Source organism: Heterodontus francisci, chromosome 27, assembly GCF_036365525.1.
Source record: "Heterodontus francisci isolate sHetFra1 chromosome 27, sHetFra1.hap1, whole genome shotgun sequence".
Taxonomy (NCBI): Eukaryota; Metazoa; Chordata; class Chondrichthyes; order Heterodontiformes; family Heterodontidae; genus Heterodontus; species Heterodontus francisci.
In genome coordinates this window covers 66,144,929-66,171,087 of record NC_090397.1, presented here as the reverse complement: position 1 = coordinate 66,171,087, position 26,159 = coordinate 66,144,929, and the positions used below count along the sequence as shown (strand labels likewise).

The 26,159-nt window shown below is 41.5% G+C and overlaps 1 protein-coding gene across 2 annotated transcripts in view; it reads left to right on the top strand.

The window, feature by feature from the left end:
* Positions 1–26,159, top strand: part of itih2 (inter-alpha-trypsin inhibitor heavy chain 2) — a 56,315-nt gene that overhangs the window by 25,084 nt on the left and 5,072 nt on the right. For both annotated transcript variants that reach the window (XM_068059514.1, XM_068059515.1), the window contains exons 10-18: positions 1,429–1,597; positions 2,680–2,805; positions 12,641–12,822; positions 13,791–13,976; positions 15,404–15,543; positions 17,566–17,738; positions 18,931–19,068; positions 21,593–21,706; positions 25,093–25,288. In XM_068059514.1, coding sequence (XP_067915615.1) covers positions 1,429–1,597; positions 2,680–2,805; positions 12,641–12,822; positions 13,791–13,976; positions 15,404–15,543; positions 17,566–17,738; positions 18,931–19,068; positions 21,593–21,706; positions 25,093–25,288 — 1,424 coding nt within the window. The remainder of the gene's footprint in view (positions 1–1,428; positions 1,598–2,679; positions 2,806–12,640; positions 12,823–13,790; positions 13,977–15,403; positions 15,544–17,565; positions 17,739–18,930; positions 19,069–21,592; positions 21,707–25,092; positions 25,289–26,159) is intronic.

Genomic DNA, 26,159 nt, shown 5'->3' with positions numbered 1-26,159 from the left:
GTATCACATCACGATAGAGTATTTAATTTACAGTTATTCTCGTGGCAGTAAAGAGCAAATATATGGGAGAGCACAGACAAGATAAAAGCTGCAATTCAGTAATGTTAATCACATACACATTGAGACAATAGCTGAGTCATCAAAGGATATTAGTCAGTTCAAAATACAGAAACATTAGGAAAACTAAACAGAGGCAATAATGATTACTCCTGATAAACAGATACTCCTTCAAAAGTAGTTTAAAATATTGTTAAACAGTCCATTCAAATTTGCTCCTTAAACAGAAAATAGAAAAAGTTTATTCTGTGTGCACATGGCATGTATGTAAATCTCCTACATACCAGCTGTAAAATTTCCTAATAATCAACTACAGGTTTTTGCTCACATATTTGCAAAAATCTGCTGACTTCATAATCATTAATCCTTTGGTGGCAGAGCTTTCAGAAATCAGGACCCCATTCCTAAACTGTTCCACCTTGCTAATAATCTCATTGCCTTCAAACACCTACTTAAAATCCCTTTGACAGCGTAATCAGGCATCTCCCCTTACTCTTCCACTACTGCTTGGTGTCCACTTTTCCTCTGTAAAACACCTTGGGATATTTATTAAGTTAAAAAGGGCTAGTCGTGGTTGTGAATATCATTGTAGTTTGAAGTGCATTGACTGTCAATGTAGTTGAAGTTGGTTGGGAAGGGTTGGAATGGCATTCCAATTCTTAAACAAAACGGAAATAAAAGTAATTTGTTGTTCTCAGTTACGTGCATTCAGAACATTGACATTAGAGATTGGCATTGAATAGAATCAGGCTAGCTAGCTTTCCATCCCATCAGCTTCTACAATCCTGTGGAGTTTAGCTTCTGCTGGTAACTCTCGGGGAACACATTTCTGTAATAATTCTCTGTGCACTATTTTAATACAATCATCAGCCCAATTAAAGTAAACAACTTAGTGACAATGTAAAAATAGCACACAAAGAGAAGTCTATGTTACGAGAAGACATTAAATCCCTAAATTTGGTGGACACAATTTGGGTAAATTTTAGCAGACCTCATGCTACTGATAAGGTGTTGCACATGACCAGTGCACATTCAGAAATTCTCCATTTGTTGAATTCAAATGATGGTTGATAGAAGCGTGCCTATGATTTTCTGATGTGCACTGGCTCCACACAAAGTCCAGAGAGAGAGGGGCCTCACAAAATGTATCCTTTTTGTAGAAAAATACGAGCTTATGACAATATTAAGATTGCATTTTTTTTTACTGAGTGGCTAAACTTTTAGATGTGCGTGCAAATAAACAGGACAACTAACTCAAAAATGTGACACTTAACAATTGTTAAAAATCACATCATTCTGGAAACCTGAATCCAATAGTAAGCAACTCCACTGTGTTTTCAGCCAATCAATATTTTTCATTCTCCAAATTAGACCGTTGAAGCCATGGCAACGATCCTGGCAGATCTCCGTCCAGAGGACCAATTCACCATCATTGACTTCAACCACAATATCCGTTTCTGGAATGATCATCTAGTTCCAGCCACTCCTAACCAGATTGAGGAGGCCAGAAAATACATTAAGAAAATCCAGCCTAATGGTGGTACGTGTTTAGGAGATATGTAAGAATAATCCAGGGTGACTCGCCACTGATTATCCCTTTGGGGAAAGACCTGGACTCGATTCAACTCCTCACAACAGCAGAGTTAAAGCATAGCACTTGCTACATGATGAATCACAGGTTTGAACTTGTACTTAGTGGTACAAATATGCAGCCCCTCCCACACCCAACGAGCCAGCTCATGGCGGGGTGGGGGGCAGTAAAATTGAGTCGGAGGCAGGAGGAGCCATTCCCAATGCCTTTCTGCCTCTGCTACAATTTTACGCGGGGCGGCAAGAAACGGCCTGCCCACCCCAGGCCAATCAATGCCCTTAAGTGGCCAATTAACTGTCACTTGGCCTCCTCCCGCCACTGCTGATATTTTACCCGCGACGGCCGAATGGCAAAGGCCCTAAGAACCCTGCCTGGTAAAACCAGGCTTCCTTCTTGCGAGCTGGGGGTGGGGAGACCCTCATGATCAGGCACCCTGTGCCCCACAGGGGGCTGCCCCTGAAACCCTGACCACCCCCAATGCACAGCACCGCACACCGCCCCCCCGTTCCCTCGCCAGGGCCCGGCCGCTTGTCCCCAGCCAGGCCCCAAAAACTTACCTGTGTTCCGAGGCCATCCTTCCTCTTGCTTCTGATGGCTGGGTGCAGTCCCCTGCCTTAAGGAGGTGGAAGTCCCGTCCACTGTGCCTGGGGAGCAAAAAATCCCGGCGTGGCTCCCCAGGCACAGTGGAGCTGGGCTTGCCACCAACTTTTTGGTCGGTGGGTGGGGCCTCCCGCCCAATATAAAATTCCGGCCATGATATCTGAAGAGTAAAGGACTAGAGACAAGATCAGTGCCTGTATCTATATATAGATCAGTACAAAAGAAATTTGATATTTCTATAAGTAGAATATTTACAGGTCAACAGTTTTTTTTAAAAAAGTTTGTCTTGTTTTTAACAATGAAACAAATTATAAAAAGGCATACTAATGGACCTATCTATTTCCAAGTAGCTCCACTGATTGGCATATTAACAGCACTTCCATTTATATTGCATGCATCATTCATTTACAGTTTTCAATCTTTATAAATAGGAACAAACATTAATGAAGCAATCCTCTCAGCCATTTATATATTAACGGAAGCCAATAACTTGGGTCTGCTGGATCCGCGATCCGTATCGCTCATCATTATGGTTTCGGATGGAGACCCTACAGTAGGTAAGCACATTCTGAGTACCTTAATTACAAATAGGATATTATAATTGTTACGACCAGGTGAGAAAGGGGTTCCCCAAATGTATCCAAATTTGCTGACAATACAAAAATAGGTAGGAGGGCATGTTGTGATGAGGACATAAGGAATCTGCAAGGGGATATAGATAGGTTGAATGAGTGGGTAAAAACTTGGCAGATGGAGTTTAATGTAGGAAATTGTGAGGTCATGCACTTTGGTAGGAAGAATCAAAAGGCAGACTATTATTTAAATGGAGAGAGACTCCAAAAAAGTGCAGCACAGAGGGATCTGGGTGTTCTTGTGCATGAAACATTAAAAAGTTAGCATGCAGATGCAGCAAGTAATTGAGAAGGCAATGGAATTTTGGCCTTTATTGCTAGGGACTTGGAGTTTAAATATAGGGAAGTATTGTTACAACTGTACATGGTGTTGGTGAGGTTGCACCTGGAGTACTGAGTACAGTTTTGGTCCCCGTGTTTAAGAAAGGATATCCTGGTATTGGAAGCAATTCAAAAGAGATTCACTAGGCTGATTCCTGGGATGAAGGGGTTGACTTATCAAGAACGGCTAAACAGGTTAGGCCTTTATTCATTAGAGTTTAGAAGAATGAGGGGTGATCTTATTGAAACGTACAAGTTTCTGAGGGGGCTTGACAGGGTAGATGTTGAGAAGATGTTTCCACTAGTGGGGGAATCTCAAACTAGAGGACATAGTTACAGAATAAGGAGACACTCATTTAAAACTGAGATGCGAAGGAATTTCTTCCCTGAGTGTAGTGAATGTCTGGAATTCTCTACCCCAGAGGCTAGATCACTGAAGGTATTTAAAGAGGAGGTCGATAGATTTTTGAAATATCGGGGAGTTGAGGGCTATGAGGAGCCGGCACGAAAGAGGAGTTGAGATCTGGGGCAGATCAGTCGTGATGATATTAAATGGTGGGGCAGGCTTGAGGGGCTGAATGGCCTATTCCTGCTCCTATTTCTTATGTTCTCTCAGCCTTTGCCTGGTTTAACCGTAACAGGGTTTAATTTTTAAAATGCTGTTTTTAGCCCCCCCCTCAGTGAATCCTTGTTCACTGCATTCCAATTGTAAGGCAAAGAAATTAATCAGACAGGTTTTCTTAGATCTAAACAAGAAAGGTGGAAGTTTATTAATCTTAAACTCTAATTCGGTTAACGACTACGTGATCACGCTAGCATGCATACACGATAAAGACACACGCAGATAGAAACAGAGGTAGAAAGAATAAAGGGGAAAGGTTTGAGGCAATAGCTGGGTTATATTTATGGTCCTTTGAGTTTTTTTAAATTGATATTGATTTTTGGCAGAACACTGTAACTTTATTTGGTCTTTTCCCAAGTTGCAGCTTCTCACTCGTTACATTAGGTTAGCAATATGTAGCATGTTCATATAAATTATTTCATCATTTTAATGAAGATGCTCATTTATTTTAAATGGAGTAATATCATAATCAGAATGGAAGAACGTGCATTCATATAGTGCCTTTCATTGTCTTCGGCTTCACGGCTAATGAATTACTCTTGAAGTGTGGTCACTTGTTTTGTAGGCAAACAGCTAATTTGCAAACAGCAAAGTTCCACAGATGGCAATAAGATGAGTGACTAGTTAAACTATTAATGATTTTCTAGAGTAAAAGGACCCATTTCTCTGAATCTATTGTGATAACTAAGGATTTCTAAATGGGGAATGAGTCAAGTAGCTTTCCTCAGAACATTTTCCAGGGTTGCTATACTTTCCATCATGGGAAGAGATCAGAACTCAACATAGTATTCTAGATAAGGCACAACCAATGTCTTTACAGGGCACTATAATGCTTTTTGTTTCATATTGCATTGGCCTAGCTATACATCCTCTAATTTCTTTCACTATAACCTTTCAGCACCAGTGGTGAGCCTTTAGATCCTCGTGCTATAACACTGAGGTCCGTTTCCTTATCAGCAGAGTTTAATTTGGAACTTAGCATGGTCTAAACATGCTAGACGTTAGCCCTACTTATGTACAGAATAGTATTCATCGATATTAAATGTCATCTGCCTGATGCATGCCTATTTTCCCATCAAATCTAGATCTGATAGCAATTCTTTCTCATTCAGGGTTCTGACAATGGCACAGACCTTTGTGTCATCTGCAAACGCATGAACAATATCCCTAACACCTTTAGTCAGATCATTATTATAGATTGTGAAGAATAATTCTCTTGACGCTGATCCCTGCAAGACTCCACTAGTAACCAGTCTCCACAGAGAACCACTACCTTAATGATGACCCTGTGTCTATGAGAATGCAGTTCCCTATCCAACCCAGGCTTTGCCCTCCATCCTACTGACTCCATCTTAGATGGATCAATAGTCGCACTCTAGTCAGAAGGATAAGGTTCAAGCCTCACGTTAGTGACTTCAACATAGTGGGCGGCACAGTGGCGCAGTGGTTAGCACCGCAGCCTCACAGCTCCAGTGACCCGGGTTCAATTCTGGGTACTGCCTGTGTGGAGTTTGCAAGTTCTCCCTGTGTCTGCGTGGGTTTTCTCCGGGTGCTCCGGTTTCCTCCCACAAGCCAAAAGACTTGCAGGTTGATAGATAAATTAGCCATTATAAATTGCTCCTAGTATAGGTAGGTGGTAGGGAAATACAGGGACAGGTGGGGATGCGGTAGGAATATGGGATTAGTGTTCTTTTTTTGCTTTTGGGCCTCCTTATCTCGAGAGACAATGGATACGCGCCTGGAGGTGGTCAGTGGTTTGTGAAGCAGCGCCTGGAGTGGCTATAAAGGCCAATTCTGGAGTGACAGGCTCTTCCACAGGTGCTGCAGAGAAATTTGTTTGTCGGGGCTGTTGCACAGTTGGCTCTCCCCTTGCGCCTCTGTCTTTTTTCCTGCCAACTACTAAGTCTCTTCGACTCGCCACAATTTAGCCCTGTCTTTATGGCTGCCCGCCAGCTCTGGTGAATGCTGGCAACTGACTCCCACGACTTGTGATCAATGTCACACGATTTCATGTCGCGTTTGCAGACGTCTTTATAGCGGAGACATGGACGGCCGGTGGGTCTGATACCAGTGGCGAGCTCGCTGTACAATGTGTCTTTGGGGATCCTGCCATCTTCCATGCGGCTCACATGGCCAAGCCATCTCAAGCGCCGCTGACTCAGTAGTGTGTATAAGCTGGGGGTGTTGGCCGCTTCAAGGACTTCTGTGTTGGAGATATAGTCCTGCCACCTGATGCCAAGTATTCTCCGAAGGCAACGAAGATGGAATGAATTGAGACGTCGCTCTTGGCTGGCATACGTTGCCCAGGCCTCGCTGCCGTAGAGCAAGATACTGAGGACACAGGCCTGATACACTCGGACTTTTGTGTTCCGTGTCAGTGCGCCATTTTCCCACACTCTCTTGGCCAGTCTGGACATAGCAGTGGAAGCCTTACCCATGCGCTTGTTGATTTCTGCATCTAGAGACAGGTTACTGGTGATAGTTGAGCCTAGGTAGGTGAACTCTTGAACCACTTCCAGAGCGTGGTCACCAATATTGATGGATGGAGCATTTCTGACGTCCTGCCCCATGTTGTTCGTTTTCTTGAGGCTGATGGTTAGGCCAAATTCATTGCAGGCAGACGCAAACCTGTCGATGAGACTCTGCAGGCACTCTTCAGTGTGAGATGTTAAAGCAGCATCGTCAGCAAAGAGGAGTTCTCTGATGAGGACTTTCCGTACTTTGGACTTCGCTCTTAGACGGGCAAGGTTGAACAACCTGCCCCCTGATCTTGTGTGGAGGAAAATTCCTTCTTCAGAGGATTTGAACGCATGTGAAAGCAGCAGGGAGAAGAAAATCCCAAAAAGTGTGGGTGCGAGAACACAGCCCTGTTTCACACCACTCAGGATAGGAAAGGGCTCTGATGAGGAGTCACCATGTTGAATTGTGCCTTTCATATTGTCATGGAATGAGGTGATGATACTTAGTAGCTTTGGTGGACATCCGATCTTTTCTAGTAGTCTGAAGAGTGTAGGATTAGTATAAAATGGGTGGTTGATGGTCGGCACAGACTCGGTGGGCCGAAGGGCCTGTTTCAGTGCTGTATCTCTCAACATAAACATATGTAGCCTGCAATTTAGTGCAATACTGAGGGAGGTGCTATCTTTAGGGTTGAGACATTAAACAAAATAGCTGCCTCCCCTCTTGGGTAGACACAAAAGATCCCATGACACTATTCAAAGCAGAGTAGGGGATTTAATTTAGAGATACAGCACTGAAACAGGCCCTTCAACCCACCGAGTCTGTGCCGACCAAGAACCACCCATTTATACTAACCCTACAGTAATCCCATATTCGCTACCACCTACCTACACTAGGGGCAATTTACAATGGCCAATTTACCTACCACCTGCAAGTCCTTTGGCGGTGGGAGGAAACCGGAGCACCCGGCGAAAACCCACACAGACACAGGGAGAACTTGCAAACTCCGCACAGGCAGTACCCAGAATTGAACCCGGGTCCCTGGAGCTGTGAGACTGCAGTGCTAACCACTGTGCCACTCTCCCAGTGTTCTGCACAATATTTATCCCTCAACTAAAATCTAAAAATGTATGATCTGGTCATTTACTTCAGTGCTGTTGTGGGACTTTGTTGTGTGCAAATTGTTAGCCTGCATTATAATAGTGATTACACCTTGAAAGTACTTCATTCGCTGTAAAGCACTTTGGGACATCCTGAGATTGTGAAATGTACCTTTCAAAAATGTTTTGAAAATTTAAATGTGCAATGTTTACAGGGCTACCTACATCCATCAATCTAGTAACCCCCTTGAATAATTCAATCAAAGTTGTTAAGACATAACATTCTTTTTCAGAGCCATATTGTGAGTCTCTAATAATTCTTCTCTGTCAAAGTACTCATACAGGGTATCCTTAATGATCCCTTCAAACAACTTTCTTATAACTATCATCAAGCTAACAGGCTGATAATTTATTCCTTAGGTCTGACCAGTTTCCCTTTTTGAATATATGTACAATATGAACCTCACTTCGGTCAATGGAAATGATTAAAGACTCCAGCAAGCTATTAAATATATGAGCAAAGGCCTCAATTAGCATAGCTCCCATTCTTGGAGCAGCCTCGGGTAAACACTGTCTGAATCACCAGCCTGATCCAATTTGAGACCCCTGTTTATTTTCAGGATTACATCTGCATCCACTTTGGCATTTACAAATTCACATTGCATTAATGGTAACAGCATAATCCGCAGCAGTGAAGACTGAAGTAAAATAGCCATATATAACCACTGCCATGGTCTGGGAGTTCACCTGATAGTGCCCTGACAAAACTGACTACTAATCTGCCTACCGCCCACACCCCAAAGAAATTCCACCAGCCTAACCTGGCAACAACTCCTACTGAGTTCCCAGAAATTGGACTGTTGTAGCAGCAAAGATTGTGAACGGTTGCTGGAATTTTAACTTGGCCCAGATTTTGTGGTAGTAGTGAAGGAAAAACTGTCAGCGTTCACTGTCGTTGTTCCTCTGAAATTGAGCAGCTTCTGGAGTCCACACATGTGCAGTTAAACGTGGAAATCCAGAAGTTGCTGTCAGTGAGAGTAGGCTTCTCCAGAGGTCCACCGCCCCCCCAGACTGCAATCAAGTGGAAATAATTGAACTGACGAGGGTCCCCATTGTTGTGCTATTAGTCTCGCAGTAAAAACCATTGCAAAAATTACTCCTTGTTGAATGAGGTGTAACATGTTTTAATGGTGTACTAAGTGCATAGCTTCATTGCTTTTTATATTTGTTGAATAACAAATTTCTCCATTTTTAAAACAATTTTTAAAGCTTGTTTATGATATTTTAGCTTATACCTTAATCCCATAGGTATGTCCCAATTATTTATTTTGTTATCTGTAAAATTTAAATTGAAAGTGGCTTTTGCTTCCTGCTTTGCTGTCTATAAGAATGCTTCAATGTGATTGGCTGCCTAGCCTGCTTTATGACATCACTGTTGCTGGATGCTTGGAGATCCCCCTTGACTTGATGCCAGATTCAAACTGACGTTGGGAAAATTTATATCACAGAGATTGCTAGATCTTTATGGGAACCATTCTTCGAGGTCAGTGGTGAGTGCTGTAGCTTTGCCGCTGACCACGAAATCCAAGCCAATATCTTTCATTGTTCTCAGGATGTCAGGTTTCAGATTGAAACCTCAATAAACACTTGCTGTCCTATAAGCTGAACAGGCTATATTCCATGATAAATATCTAATGTGACAGTGGCTAATATGATTACTGCACAAAATATATTAGATGATACGAAATGTGAACAAGCACCTGCATCTGAATCAAGTCTGCTGCATAGGGATGTAGCTAGCTAAAATAGTGTACCCAAGAATCTTTGCTACCTTCCTGACCATTTGTAGCAAATATTCCAACGGTAAATGTTGTAAATTTGTACAGTGTTAAATTAGCTTACAAACATATATCTGTTAATATGTTCATAAGAACACAAGAAATAGGAACAGAAGTAGATCACATGGCCCACCCAGCCTGCTCTGCCATTCAATATGATCATGGCTGATCTTGGGCTTCAATTCCACTTTCCTGCCCACTCCCCATATCCCTTGATTCCCTGCGAGACCAAAACTCTATTTATCTGAGCGTTAAATGTGTTCAACGATGGAGCATCCATAATCCTCTGGGGTAGAGAATTCTAAAGATTCACAACCCTTTGAGTGAAGTAATTTCTCTTCATCTCAGTCCCGAATGATCGGCCCCTTATCCTGAGAGTGCGCCCGCATGTTCTAGATTCACTGACCAGCGGAAACAATCTCTCAGCTTCTACCCTATCAAGCCCTTTCAGAATCTTCTATGTCTCAATGAGATCACCTCTCATCCTTCTAAAATCCAGAGAATAGAGGCCCAATTTACTCAGCCTTCATCATAGGACAACCCCCTCATCCCAGGGTCCAATTTAGTAAACCTTCGCTGCACCGCCTCCAGTGCAACTATATCCTTTCTTAAATGTGGAGACCAAAACTGCACATAGTATTCCAGGTGCAGTCTCACCAAATTCCTATGTAATTTTCATAAGAATTCTTTATTTCTGTACTCCAATCCACTTGCAATAAAGGCCAACATGCCATTTGCCTTGCTAATAGCCTGCTGCACCTGTATGTTAACTTTGTGCATTCCTTGTACAAGTACACTCAAGTCTCTGAGTATCAACACTTACCAGTTTCACACTTGTTAAAAAATATATTCTGCTTTTCTATTTTTACGACCAAAGTGAACAACTTCACACTTCCCTACATTATACTCCATTTGCCATCTTGTTGCCCGCTCACTTAACCTGTCTATATCTCTTTGCAGCCTCTCTATGTCCTCCCTGCAGCTTACCTTTCCACCGAGCTTTGTATCATCAGCAAACATAGATACATTACTCTCTCTCTCTCTTCATCCCCCCAAGTCATTAATATAGAGTGTAAATAGCTCACACCCCAGCACTGATCCTTGTGGCATCCCACTATTCGCTGCCTGAAAATGCCCCCTTTAAGGCCACTCTCTGCTTCCTGTTTGTTTGTTAACCAATCCTCTATCCACACAAATATATTACCCCCAACACCATGAGCTCTTATCTTGCCTATTAATCTGTTATGTGGCACATTATCAAATGTCTTTTGGAAATCCAGGTATATTACATCTACTGGTTCCCCTTTATCTACCCTCCTAGTTACATCCTCAAAAAACTCTAATGAATTTGTTATACAGGATCTCCCTTTAGTAAAACCATACTGACTTGTTCTGATCTTGCTATGCTTTTCCAAGTGTAATGTTAAGACTTTTTAAATAATAGTTTCCAGCATCTTCCCAATGACAGGCTAACTGGCCTGTAGTTTCCTTTTTTCTCTTTACCTCCTTTCTTGAAAAGCGGTGTAACATTTGCCAACTTCCAATCTGACGGGACCATTCCTGAATCTAAGGAATTCTGAAAAATCATAGCCAGCGCATCCACTATCTCTACAGCTATCTCTTTTAGAACCCTAGGGTTTAGGCCATCTGGTTCCAGGGACTTTTCAGATTTTAGTCCCTCAACTTTCTCCAATACTTTTTCGAGGCTGATATCAATTTCCTTAATTTCTTCATTCTTTTTAGCCCCAAGATTACTGCTCATTTCTGGTATGGAACTTGTGTTTTCTACTGTGAAGATAGACACAAAATATTTTTTCAATGCCATTTCCTCATTCGCCATGATTTCTCCTGTTTCTGCCTCTAAGGGACCAACATCTACTTTAGCTACTCTCTTCCTTTTTATGTACTTGTAAAAGCTCTTACAATCTGTTTTTATATTACTGGCTCGTTTACTCTCATATTCTATTTTTTCCCTTTTTATCAAGTTTTTGGTGGCCCTTTGCTGGTTTCTAAAACACTCCCAATCCTCAGACTTGCTGCTATTTTTGGAAACATTGTAAGTCTAATACTGTCCTTAACTTCCTGAGTGAGCCACAAATGGGTCTTTCTTGCCGAGTTTTTGTTTTTGAACGGAATGTACTTTTGTTTAACCCTTTGAATTGTTTCTTTAAATGTTTCCCACTGTTCATTTACCGCCGTAGCTGCCAGTCTATTTACGCAATTAACTTTAGCCAATTCCTCCCTTAAACCTTCGTAATTGGCTTTAAGTTTAAGATTCTTTTTTGTGATTGAAATGTGTCACTTTCAAATTGAACAAAAAATTCCGTGCTATTATGATCACTATTTCCCAGTTTTTCTTTTATTATGACATTTCTTATTAACCCTGCTTCATTACACAATATGAGATCCAGGATAGCTTTATCCCTAGTCGGTTCTACAACGTATTGCTCCAAGAAGCTGTCACGAAAACATTCTACAAACTCATCTTCTAGACCACTGTTGCCAATTTGATTGTCATATATCAAACCTGCACCATGCAAGTTCACCCAGTATCCTGAATGTCTATTTGCTTTGTTTAAAAACAAAGGACTTTGCGATGAAGCAACTGCTGAGGTGATAATTGACTTTTAATGTATATTTTTAAAAAACTTTTATTTTCTACCTTTACCACTAACTTTATATTAAAGGTGAAAGTATTTGGAAGTGATCGTGTCGACGATTGTGTCAACAAGGCAATTGGCTTACAAGCCACTTTTACTTCACTATACTGCACCGTTAAATTTTCTTAACGTGATATATCTGAGAGCCATTAATTAGGTTCCTTGCTGGATAACTAACCATGAATCATCTATTTGTATCACCTGTGGTTCAGCTGGTAGCACTCTCACTTGAGTCAGAAGGTTGTGGGTTCATGTCCCACTCCAGGACTGGAGCTCAAAAAACCAAGACTGGGAGTATTGAGGAAATGCTACACTGTTGGTGCTTTCAGAAGAGGCGTTAAACTAAGGCCTGAGCTGCCCCTTCAGGTAGATGTAAAAGATCCCATGGCACTATTTTGAAGATCAGGGGAGTTATCCCTGGTGTCCTGGCTAATTTTTATCCTTCAGTGAACATCACAAAGCAGATTATCGTGTCATTATCACATTGCTGCTTGTGGAAGCTTGCTGTGTGCAAATTGACTGTCGCATTTTCTACCTTACATTAGCTGACTACACTTCAAAAGTATGTCTTTGGCTGTAAAGCTCTTTGGGATGTCCTGAGGTTGTGAAAGGTGCTATATAAATGCAAGTTTTCCTTTTCATTCAAAAGTAGCGACTGTTGACAAGTGAATTAATTCCACTCTATACGTATATTTTGTATGTAAAAAAAATTGTGCAAAGCAGAAATCTTAATCTTTAGAATTTGACTTTAATATGAAGGTGAAATTAAATTGAGCACCATACAGAGGAATGTCAGAAAACAAATGCAGGAAGAATTCTCGCTCTTTTGCCTTGGAATTGGTTTTGACGTGGACTATGACTTCCTGGAAAGGATAGCTCTCGAAAACCGAGGAGTCGCTCGGCGCATTCATGCAAATGTTAACGCATCCAGTCAGCTGACGGTAATGCAGTACTAATAACAATCAGTTTGTGCCCTTTGTTTCTGTTTTTCCTTTTGTTTACCTCCCATTGTTTCTGATTTCTGTTATCAGCTCCGTTATGGTGGAAGCAATGACAATAAATCCAATTCTTCCCCCAACCCTTCTCCTTTTCCAGGCAGTAGGTGGGAGGGCTGAGCTTGCAATTATTTTTAAGGAGTACTATTATTATTCATTATTGTTTATTAGACAAAGAAAAATATATACTAATGATGGCATGTATTTTATCAATATATTTCTCTTGGGCAAATTGAAGGTAAGAATCATAATTTCACCCCAAGTCTCTTCTTAGAACTTTTACATATTTATGTTGGCAAGCATCAAGTGAATATTGCCTCCATTAGGATTATTTTAGCCTGATCTACTTTCTTTTAAAAACCTGTTATTTTGTGTACTCATATACTTGTTCTTCTGTTTTGCCCACTTCAACTTGTACCCCACCTTAAGGTTACTTTGTCATTAGGATCTCTTTACTGCAAAGAGATGTGTTTCATGGTCTCCCTGCCTAATCTACGCCCGAGCCAGCCGCCTGGAGGTGAAACAGAGCACCTAGAGTGGTGAGAGTCAGTCTATCTCTGACTTTTCCCTCTATCCCTGTGGGGGGAAAAATGTAAGGTCACCACTTGACAGCAGAAGTCCACCTGCAACTACTCCATTTGGAAGCATATGAGTCCACATCCATCTACACCATGTGGTAGTTTATGAGTTCTCATCCAGCCATTCCATGGAGAAGTATGTTGGAGTATCTGTCACTCTGTTTTCTCGTTTTTCCTACTAATATGTCAGCTTGAGCGTTTTTATTTCTGAAAAGCTTACACCTGGCACTGGGGGATGAAGTCCCACCATGTGATTTTACTGTATTGATGTGTTGAAACATTCAAGTCCAGCTTAGATGCACAATATCAGACTGTGATTGTAATTGTGAATGACAGGATTTCTATGAAGAAGTGGCCACTCCATTGCTGAGAAAGGTTGACATACACTATGTTGACGACGATGTTTCAGATGTGACACAGAATAGTTTTGACAAGTATTTCAGCGGTTCTGAGCTAATTGTAGCAGGAAAACTGAAGAACAAGGACACTTCAACGTTACAATGCCTGGTGACTGCATCCTCAGTAAGTGCACCAAGTAATGCATTGATCTTAGTACAACGGTTTGGGTATTAGTAAAAATATTATACTTGTTGTGGTTATAACAATTACTTGTAAGTATTTCCGTGCGGGGGTGGGGGGGAGCAGGGCCAAACTAATATGATTGGTGAAGGGGATGGTGGGAAGGTTAAAGATAAAAATTAGTGAAATTTGTGGGGTGGTGGGAGGAAGGTCAGGTACACAAGGCAAGTATTTGTTTGGCGGGGTAAAGGAAACAGAATGAAGTGTATGTTTATTAGGGGGTGGGAGAGGGACTAGAGATATTCATTAAATTTTTTTAATAACGTTTAATCTGATTTTTCTTTAAATAGTTAAATTGTTACGTAGGGCTCGAAGCCCTTTAAAAATGACGCGGCGCCTGTGCGGTGATGCTGGACACCGTTGCCGGGAATGGACCGCCCACCCCATCCACGTCATTGTGGGGGGGGGGGGGGGGGTGGGGCGACAGTCCACTACGGCCATTTAAATGAGTCACTGCATTTAATATCGTGGCGGCTCCGTGCCGAACCCATCCTTAATTGCCCTTGAAGGTGGTGGTGAGCTGCCTTCTTGAACTGCTGCAGTCCATTTGGGGTAGGTACACTCACAGTGCTGTTAGGAAGGGAGTTCCAGGATTTTGACCCAGCGACAGTGAAGGAATGGCGACAAAGTTCCTAGTCAGGATGGTGTGTGACTTGGAGGGGAACTTGCAGGTGGTGGAGTTCCCATGCATCTGCTGCCCTTGTTCTTCTAGTTGGTAGAGGCCACTGGTTTGGAAGGTGCTGTTGAAGAAGCCTTGGTGTGTTGCTGCAGTGCATCTTGTAGATGGTACACACTGTGCGTGGTGGTGAAGGGAGTGAATATTGAAAGGTTGTGGATGGGGTGCCAATCAAGCCGGCTGCTTTGTCCTGGATGGTGTCGAGCTTCCTGGGTGTTGTTGGAGCTGCACCCATCCAGGTAAGTGGAGAGTATTCCATCACACTCCTGACTTGTGCCTTGTAGATGGTGGACAAGCACTGGGGAGATAGGAGGTGAGTTACCTTCCGCAGAATTCCTAGCCTCTAATCAGCTCTTGTAGCCACAGCATTTATGTGGCTGGTCTAGTTCAGTTCTGGTTAATGGGAACTTCCAGGATGTTGATAGTGGAGGATTCAGCAACGGTAATGCCATTGACCATTAAGGGGAGATGGTTAGATTCTCTCTTGTTTGAAATGTTCATTGCCCGGCACTTGTGTGGCGCAAATAGGACATAGGAATAGGAAATTTTTAATTCTGTGACATCACCACACATTGCCGGTAAAATTAGATAGGAGTAGGGTCTGTGGCAATTCTGGAGTGTAGGCCAGTGATGAGATTAATATAATGCACTAATGTGAAACCCTAATACGTACATTACATGTTCTATTTTTCAGGCAAATGGTGACCTAATGTTTCAAGTAGACGCCCCAACAGATGAGCTTGACAAGATTCTAGCTAAGCAGAAATATGTTCTTTCAGATTTTGCAAAGCAGCTCTGGGCCTACCTTACTATTAACCAGTTGTTATCTGAGAGGTTAGTAGTCTAAGCCAACAATATCTTTGTTTATTTGGTAATCATTTTTCTTTACTTTTTCCTTTTTATTCCACCTGTCCTCCTGCGCTCAAAACACGAATTTCTGCTCGGGTATGATTCTACAGTTGTTGATAGCCTTCTGCTGCCTTGCCTAAGTGCACCTATGCACTGTTGAAAATCTATTCAATTATAGGGGAAGCACCACAATCAAGCCAATCTTGTTCTCGTCAGACTTCCAGTGGGAATATCCAGCACTAGATAATGAACATGAGTGAATTCTAGCTGATTTGACCTCATCTTAACTCTTGAGGTATGGGGGTCAATTTATTACCCCGGCTAAGATCAACTAACTCAAAACAAGCCAGGGATCAAATCTGTATGGTTGCTGGGTCTGTTTATCCATCGTTGAAAAACACACTTGCCAGTTGAAACACTGTGGGAGTCTTATAAGCTGTTTTGAACAAATATGATTTTTTTTCCTATTTGCTGCATTTTCTCCCCTCTAGATGCCCTGTCTCATAGTAACCTCCTTCACTGGGGACAACAATGGAAACAGGATACACTGTGATTAGGGTACAACTAGTTTCTCTCATGGTTGTGCTTCTTCCCAGGTGGATAAACATGCCATGACCTTCTCAGTGAGATATGCTTAATGGCTCACTCCACCATTTTAACTAAGACATTAACCTGCTTAAAATTAATGATTTACACTGTTATGACCAAGGCGGGAGGAGTGCACTGTTTATTCTAGTTCCATTTCTCCATGGGTCACAACATATATTGACATTTTTTTCCCTACTTACCAATACGGTCAATCATAGACTCCATTTTTATCCCAGAATAAAACACACCAACCAGGTTTCTTTAATAAACAACAAAATTATCAGTTTATTATAAAACAAATCTTAACCAATAATGAAGTCAAGCATAAACACAGATTGAAATATTAAAGTACCCTTTTTACCTTCGCCCCCTCAAACTCACACACATACTGGAAAAATAATGGGATTTTTTTTGTTTTTAGAGCTCTATTACAGACAAAAAAAGACTTGGGCTGAATACTTGCTCATTCTTGAAGAAACAGTAGATAAGACATGTTGTGTTCCAAAAACATACAGTCTGGCCTCTGGGTAAATGTAGCTGAGTCACTGGGATCTTTTAGAACAGTTCTTTTCAGGCGGCATTGAGAATTAATTTAGCGGGCTTTTCTTCAAAGACAGGAGATGAGATGAGTTGACACAGTGGACTTCACAGGGTCTTTTAGAGAGGTGCTGGAATGTTGAGCTGGGTTGTGGTCTCTCCTTCCTTGGGAATTCTTTTCTCTCCTTGGAAGTTCTCATCTCTCCTTGGAAGTTCTCTCCCTTTTTATACAGTTCAACCCCAACTCAAAACAATTCAAAAGCAAAACCAACAACCTTTTGACCTCCATCAATCTTGACCTGTCCCTTCTTTGTAAACAATTTCTCCAGGTATCCAAAGTTCTCTGTTGTTTCTTGGGTTGGACGTCAGGTGTTTTCCTAGAAAGGCTTGTTGTTGTTGCTGGAAGTCAGGTGGTTTCCTGGAAAGGCTTGTTTTCCTCACAAGACTACTCCATGACCCTTTATTTTTAAAAAAACATTTCCAGGGACTGTTTTTCAATTGGCCTTTACATGACCCCCTTTGAAAACTCCAAAATTTAACATTTCTTCAATCTCTCAAAAATGAATCCTCAAAAAATATATTTACTAAAACACAGAAGCACTTTTGTCACAACACCTCCATTAAAAGATGAAAGGAATTTGATAAACCACAGTATTTGTATGATGTCACATAATACAGCTTCCAGTCATTAAATATTCCTGACCGCAATACCCCTTTAGAATAAAGTATTTGATAATAGATACAAAATCTATACATCTACCACAATAGTATTGTTCATCAATATTATTTCATAATATTTCATTATTTCAATTGTTCTTTTTGTCATCCACTGTGGTTTACTCACATTTAAGATACATTGCCTCAATTTCCATTTCACAACAGGATGCTGGCTCAATCGGCTATGCAGAAGAGGAATATCACAAGCAGAATTTTAGCTCTTGCTCTGGTTCACCAATTTGTAACCCCTGTAACTGCCATGTTGGTAGAAAGTGAAGAAACTGGTCAGATGCTGTTGGCAGATTCTCCTCGGAGCACCAGAAATGGATGCTGTAGAGGTCAGTTAACATACAGTATTAAGAATGTTTGTACTGTTTGATTATTGGGTCTAGAGCTGGTCAAAAGTCATTGGCTGCCAATGCACTCAATGGAGCCCAATCTGGGATGCATTGGTATGCTGAGTGACCTAACAGCAAGATGGGTCTCCATGTTTAAAAGATGCAAAATATTTTTCTAAGTGTTTCCCTCAAACTTTCCTTCCACTTTAAAGAACATCAGATCAGTTTCTAATATATAACAATCCACACAATAAATTGTCACAAGCTCAGTATTAATTGTTATTATTGAAAAGTTAGAGAAATTCTAATTTCTGCACTACTGAAGTCATACATGTTCGTTATAAGTGAGCAAATAATTACTAAAAATTGTGTGGATAATTAATAGTTTTATGTAGCAATGTCAAATTATAGGCAATTAATCAAGTTGTATTGAAAGCTTTACATCTTTGCATGGGTATAATCAAAATATAGCATGTAACATAGTAATGAGCTGTACTAACTGAAGTTTATTTATATAGACCATTAAATTAACTAGAACATTGGCTTTCCTCTAGGAACAACTTGAACTTATAACTTAAAACCATCCTATCTTGAGTGCTGCAAGAATCGGTGCTGTGGCCTCAGCTATTTACAATCTATATTAATGAACTTAAACAAAGAGACAAAGAGTAATGTATCTAAGTTTGCTGACAATACAAAGCTAGGTGGGAATGCAAGCTGTGAGGAGGACACAAAAAGGCTCCAAAGAGATATAGACAGGTTAAGTGAGTGGGTGACAAGGTGGCATATGGCGTATAATGTGAGGAAGTATGAGGTTATTCCCTTTGGGTAGTAAGAATAGAAAAGCAGAATATTTTTTCAAAGGCATGAAACTTGTAAATGATGTTAGAGGGACTTGGGTATATTTGTACAAGGAACACAAAAAGTTAGCATGCAGGTACAGCAAGCTATTAGAAAGGCAAATGGCATGGTGGCCTTTATTGCAAGGGGATTGGAGTACAAGAATAAAGAGGACTTGCTACAATTTGGTGAGACCACACCAGGAATACTGTGGGCAGTTTTGGTCTCCATATTTAAGGAAGCATAGACTTGCATTGGAGGCAGTATAGCGAAATAAAGGTCTAATAAAGGTTATTTGCCTGAATGGAAATAAATGAACAGATTATACTCTGACTTGGTACTCTTTATGTAGGTGGAACACCTATTATTGGAAAGAAGAAAGCTAGCATTCCACCTTGGGCTTCAAAAGGTTTAGCTACTCCTTCACCTCAACAACTAACTCGCCCTGAAATTGACTCAAAACTAGGATTGAGAATTCCTGTCACATCAGGTAATGATCTTGTACATGTTGATTATATCACGGATAATGCTATTTACAGCTCATTTTCTTCCCAACTGGGTGAACTTTAAAACCCTGTATTTAAAATTCAGTTTGATATAGCAGAATGTTCATCTTGTGGTCTGTTTTCTGAATTTCTTAAGAATCAGCTGTAGGACTATATAGCGCCTTTAATGACCACCAGACATCCAAAGTGCTTTCCAGTCAATGAAGTACTTTTGAAGGGTAGATACTGTTGTAATGTAGGAAACGCAGCAGCCAATTTGCATCCAGCAAGCTCCCACAAACAGCAATGTGATAATGACCATATAATCTGGTTTTTTTTGTGTGATGTTGATTGAAGGATAAATATTAGCCAGGACACCAGGGACAAAGCCCTTGTACCTCTTAGAAATAGTATCATGGGATTTTTACATCTATCCAAGAAGGCAGACGGGGTCCTCTGTTTAAACACCTCATCCGAGAGACAGTACCTCTAACAGTGCAGCACTCCCTTAGTACTGCCCTGGAGTGTTGCCTTGATCTTTGTGCTCAGGTTTTGGTGTGGGACTTGAACAAGGTTAGAGTGCTATCAACAGAGCCACGGAGGACACTTCAGTTATGCACTTGTTCCAATGTTGTACCCTGTGTTGACCAGAAAGTTCCAGATTTGATTCCTGGCCTACTCGGAGTTAGCAGATTTTTATGTATGGTCATATTAGGGACGCTATAGTTGGCCTCAGTACCATGTTAGGGAGCAGCAAAATCAATTAGTGCCCTTGCTCCTGATTGTTATCCAGTGACCTTTTCTTGAAAATATATGCGTGTGGATGCTGAGCGAGAGCTGGATCAGGCTCAACTGTGGGATCTTTGTCAACTGACCTGTTAGCATTCACCGAGCAGGTTCAGGTTTTGGGCAGGTCATTTTTCCCACAGAACCAGATCCCAGCCGGAGTCCAGAGCTTCAAGAGCGAAGGGACGAATAGTGGGCTTAAAATAAGATGTCATAAGGTAGACACACAAAAGCTATTTCTTCTGGTGGGGGAATCCAAAACAAGGGGGCATAACCTTAAAATTAGAGCTAGGCCTTTGAGGGGTGATATCAGGAATCACTTCTCACTCAAAGGGTAGTGGAGATCAGGAAATGTCTCCCCACCACCCCAACCCCAACCCCAAAAGGCTGTTGGTTCAATTGAAATTTTCAAGGCTGAAATTGATAGATTGTTAGGTAGGGGTATCAAAAGATATGCATCAAAGGCAGGTAAATAGACTCCTGTGGTTATTGAGCTGTGCTGTTGGAAGTATGCACGTGAGGAGCTTGGGCGAGAAAGATCAGATGTCTCCCATGCTCAATTAACCTGCCAACACTGTTAAAGCACACATGAAAAATATCCATTGTAAGTTCTCAAGGAACTGTTCTTCTTCTTTGGCCTCCTTGTCTCGAGAGACAATGGGTAAGCACCTAGAGGTGGTCAGTGGTTTGTGGAGCAGCGCCTAGAGTGGCTATAAAGGCCAATTCGAGAGTGACAGACTCTTCCGCAGGCTCTGCAGATAAAATTGGTTGTTGGGGCTGTTACACAGTTGGCTCTTCCCTTGCGCTTCTGTCTTTTTTCCTGCCAACTGCTAAGTCTCTTCGACTTGCCACTCCTTAGCCCCGCCTTTATGGCTGCCCGCCAGCTCTGGCGAACGCTGGCAAGTGACTCCCACGACTTGTGGTCAATGTCACAGGACTTCATGTCACGTTTGCAGACATCTTTAAAGCGGAGACATGGACGGCCGGTGGGTCTGATACCAGTGATGAGCTCACTGTAGAATGTGTCCTTGGGGATCCTGCCATCTTCCATGCGGCTCACATGGCCAAGCCATCTCAAGCGCCGCTGTCTCAGTAGGGTGTGTATGCTGGGGATGTTGGCCACCTCGAGGACTTCTGCATTGGAGATAGGGTCCTGCCACTGATGCCAAGGATTCTCCGGAGGCAGCGAAGATGGATTAAGTTGAGACGTCGCTCTTGGCTGACATACGTTGTCCAGGCCTCGCTGCCGTAGAGCAAGGTACTGAGGATACAGGCTTGAAAAACTCGGACTTTTGTGTTCCGTGTCAGTGCGCCATTTTCCCACACCCTCTTGGCCAGTAACCCATCAAGGAATCAATGCCTTTGGCAGGGGATGGGTTTGGAAAAGGGAGAAAGTTGGTGTGGGGAAAATAAAGCACGAAACATGATCTACATTTACATATTTTGACGGCTATGTTGCTGAACTATGTTAGAAGATTGTGATCCCAACACAAAATAAGCTAAAACTCTTTTCCTCAAGAAGTTGCCCTCCCCTGCACAATCCTACGGTCACTGTTGCTACTAGGGTAGGTATAATCTCAGTTTGTCTATCCCTCTATCTGCTGCTGTGCTGTACACAAAAATATAGCATTAGGACGGTTATGTTAAGTGAATATTTTTTGTTTATTTCTACCAAATTCAAGAAGTGGGACATACGTTACCTGAAACCAGTTTAATAATCATGAATGTATTCTTATTATTTAGTTGAAAATGATCCCCATTTCATCATTCACCTGCCCAAAAGTAAACAGGATGTTTGCTTCAATATCAATCCACAGCCTGGAAAAATCCTGAACCTGGTGTCAGATCCTGTCAAAGGTAACAGAAAAACAAGCCTACTTTTTGCAAAGCACTCTTATTTTTAGCCCTATCTTTTAATCTTTGTTATTAAATGTATAATCCAGGATTAGGGACAACAACGGAAGACTGTTTCTCTAATTCCTCTCATTTTAAATATAAAAAATGTATGAATTAAGAAACTATGTAGTCTAAACAAAGTAATATAGTATTATAAAAGCAAAATACTGTGGATGCTGGAAATTTGAAATAAAAACAGAAAGTGCTGGAAATACTCAGCAGGTCTGGAAGCATCTGTGGAGAGAGAAACAGACTCTCCAAATATGCTGCCAGACCTGCTGAGTATTTCCAGCACTTTGTGTTTTTATTTAATATTTCATTTTACTTGGGTTAAACATTTTTTTAGAAGAGGTTTTTAAACGCTATTTTAAGTATACATGGAAGGGATTTTCACCTTGATGGTCTTGGAAGTGGTGATATTGAACAGCTACCCAGTCACTGCTAAAGAGACCATCCAGCAAAGACAATACATACCTGGTTAGGGGCCAACTGGTGAGGGACATTAATGAGATTACTGAACAAACTGGGCTTGCTACAAGTGAGATTTTTCGCCATGAATGATATTTAATCAGGGCTAGCAGTTAGTAAAATTTGCTAATCGGGGTGGGGGTTTAATTTTAACTTTTATCGCTGGGCAAAAAGCAATTTGGCCACTTGTTGGAAAGGTACTTCAGGTGGGCTGTAAAACGGGTGGCCAATTTGTGATTGCCTGTTGTTCGCCAGTTGATTATAGGTAAAAATCGCCCCCCCCCCCCCCCCGCCACCCCCGAGATTGTGGGTTGAAGTCCTAGTTTGGAAGCAATCTTATATTTAGTGAAGATAATCCAGTGTGGTGGGTTCCTGTCTGTTTGATTGTGTGAAGAATAATGATGATAAGAATACCAATGACAAATCACAGAGGATGTGCAAAAAAAGAGGGGAAAATCTGGACAATTGTGGTTTGGGAATGTAACCTGTGAGGTAGAAGGAAGGACCCAAACTGAAAATGTCTTCATTGAGAAATATTTATGACATAACCATCTATTAAATTGGATGTAGTATTTTCAGGATGAGCATAAAATGAAACATTTTCACTCCTCATTAATGCAGGAATTGTGCTGGTCATACATGAAACATTCTGAATCTATGCAAGCTGGGTTGGGAGTGTTTAACATATGAATAAGTCAGCAAAGCATGGGGTAGATTATTGTCCTCAGCACCTGGGCAGTAATCTGATGGGAGTGGATTGTCTTCCCCCTGTGGAATATGCCTGATTTTCAGTCATTCGAAATCAACGGGTAGGCGATGATCTTCTCCAGATTACCACGCAGGTGATGGAAATAAAAATCTACCCATTATGTTATAAAGAACATTCAAGCATTACACAAATGCAGGTGCCAGAATCGGTTGTGGATTGTAATTTATTTATTTTTATTTAGAGATACAGCACTGAAACAGGCCCTTCTGCCCACCGAGTCTGTGCCAACCATCAACCACCCATTTATACTAATCCTACACGAATTCCATATTCCTACCACATCCCCACCTGTCCATATATTTCCCTACCACCTACCTATACTAGGGGCAATTTATAATGGCCAATTTACCTATCAACCTGCAAGTCTTTGGCATGTGGGAGGAAACCGGAGCACCCGGAGGAAACCCACGCAGACACAGGGAGAACTTGCAAACTCCACACAGGCAGTACCCAGAATTGAACCCGGGTCGCTGGAGCTGTGAGGCTGCGGTGCTAACCACTGTGCCGTCCTAATTTGATGAACCTTCCAACATATCATCCCTCCTCACAGCTGTAATAGTTTCCTTGACCAAAATTGCCACTCCCCTTCCTTTCTTATCTCCCTCCCTATTGCGTCTGAAAACCCTGTGACCAGGAACATTGAGGTGCCATTCCTGTCCCTCCTTAAGCCAAGTTTCTGTAATAGCTATGATATCATACTGCCACGTACCTATCTGTGCTCTCAGCTTATCTGCTTCATTTGCTATACTCCTTACATTGAAATTGATATCCTTGAGCACTGCCAAACTCTTTCTTTTTTTATTTTCCAACCTTTGTTTCCTCTGTCTTCCAGACTCATCCATTAATTTCTCACCTTTCTTTTAATTTCGGATTTTGTCCCGGCTGAGTCGTCAGTTAATATCCTGAAGTGTTTTCTCAATTATCATTGGTTTCAGAAAAATATTTACCTGTGATTATTCACCTCATAGGCATGGGCTTCATGCAGCATCAAGTGCATTAGCCAGATTTTGCAGTCAGTGGTGAAGGAATGGCACTTGCTGTTCACTATGCTGATGGCTGACCACAAGGTTTTCGCAGACTTTTGAGTGAAAAATTGCTCTAATCTGGTATCTGAGCTAGCAAGGTATCAGCTACAAGACATCTGTGATGTGTTTGAGCAGGACAAACAGCATCAAGGCTCTGCAGCCAATCAGATTGAAGAATGCTCTATACCAGGAGGTATAAAGCAGGAAGTATAACTTAGATGTAAATCCTGTACAGAAAGTGGACTAAAGATTGGGAAGGAATGATGGGAATGAGAGATAAAAGACAGAAAAGTTTTTTTTTAAACTTTTTTTTAAATCTCCAACTTTAATTAACTTCTGAAGGATGAGACTCCACACTTGCAAAGTTAAATTTTCTGGATCAGAGGTTGTTTGTCAGTAATTATCACTTGCCTTGCCATTAAAAATTCAGTTACTCCTGAATGCACCAGCTCTAACATTTTCTGGCATGTTTAGTTGGTAAAGAGTGGGTATGTAACCCAACTTTGCACCATTGCATGGATTTCAATGCTGAGTCTTATGCCAAGGTTCTATTAGAGTGTAGCCCTGTGGAGGAGCAAAGTAACTCAGAGAGCAACTTCTGGATTTCTTTAACTGTACATGTACATACTCTGGAAATTGCTGTCTGACTTACGCCATCATAATGGTGGGTGCTGATAGCCTCACTTTTTATTATTAGCAGAAAATACAGGCCATTAAAAAAAAGTTTGTTAGTCTTGCACAGAAGCTTTGGGACAAGGAATGCTGAAGCCTTTGATTGTACATGATGGGACACCCCTTAAAGCAGCAAAAAGGGAGAAGAGATAAGCCATAGCCGATACTGTTGTTGAATTCTGTCAACAAAAAGTAAATGATTATACATAGTGCAACACCAGCATCTGCTGGTAGAGAAATGATACTGCAACAAGAAAAGTACCTTTTATTTCCTTAAGGAATAAAGCGTTCGTACTGTGAACCGTGCCCCAGCTCTGCCATCACAACTCTTGATAACTGCATTTATACAAAAATAGTTGCCCTGACTGGTTGTGTCCCTTTTTAAGACAGCCACTTTATTTTTCTGCTGACAGGTGTTGTGATCAATGGTAAAATTATTGGTGGTAAGAAAACCACAAATAAGCTGAACACCTATTTTGGCACGATTGGGCTCCATTTTACCAACCTGAATCTGAGTTTTGAGATCAGCACAGAGAAGATACGCTTGAAAGATGGGAAACATAAAACGCACCTTTGGTGGTCAGAGTCAAGCATACTAACTCATGCTAGGTAAGCTCATGCAGCTATAGAATGCAACACTGAAAAATTCTCAAGTGCCTGTGGGAAGTTTTGAGTTGTTACTTGTAATTCTTGAGATGATGGCCAGCGAAATGTGCACATTTGAAGTGAAGGGGAAAAAAAAATCAGATGTTGGTGATTTTGGTTCATGGCCCTTGAGTAGAGTTGTCCCCATTGTGAGGCGGGGCGGGGGGAAATGGGCTAGTCATTGGGGCCTGTGGGGGGGGGGGGGGGGGGGGGGGGGGGCAACCTTCTTCAAAGAATGACAGGCCAACTGTAGACCCAACCTTTGTTTTCAGATAATATGCTACTCAGGGATAAAAACATCTCAAGGTGAAACTGCCATCAACAAGGCCAGTCATGCATTAGACTGCTGGATGAAATAAGCTATTTTGCCTGACATAGATTATTGGCGAGTCCATTTTTGAAATGTTGTATGCACTTTTGGGAGCTGTGCCTCCGAAATGGCACAGATGCTTTAAACTGGGTTCAGCAAATAGCAACAAAAGTTATTCTGGGACTCGGGACACTGCCGTGGAGTCAGATTCACAAAATGAGCTTGTTTTATGGAAAAACCATTTGGGAGGAAAAGATTTTTACAATTATTTTTGGTTTATTTTGAAAGAGAGCCATCAATTGATAATCCAGTCATATACTTCGAACTGATTACAAAATTGCATACATTAAAAAAAAACTCACCATGTCCCTGCCTTTCAGGGACATAGATGAAAGCTGAATTAAAATCCTATATCCTATATCCTGACCCCAAATCCTCAGTATTCAGCAATGGCACTGAGTTCCCCACATTTCCTCATTCGTGGAGAAGCCGGACAGAGCATTTCCTTCAACAACAAACCAAGCG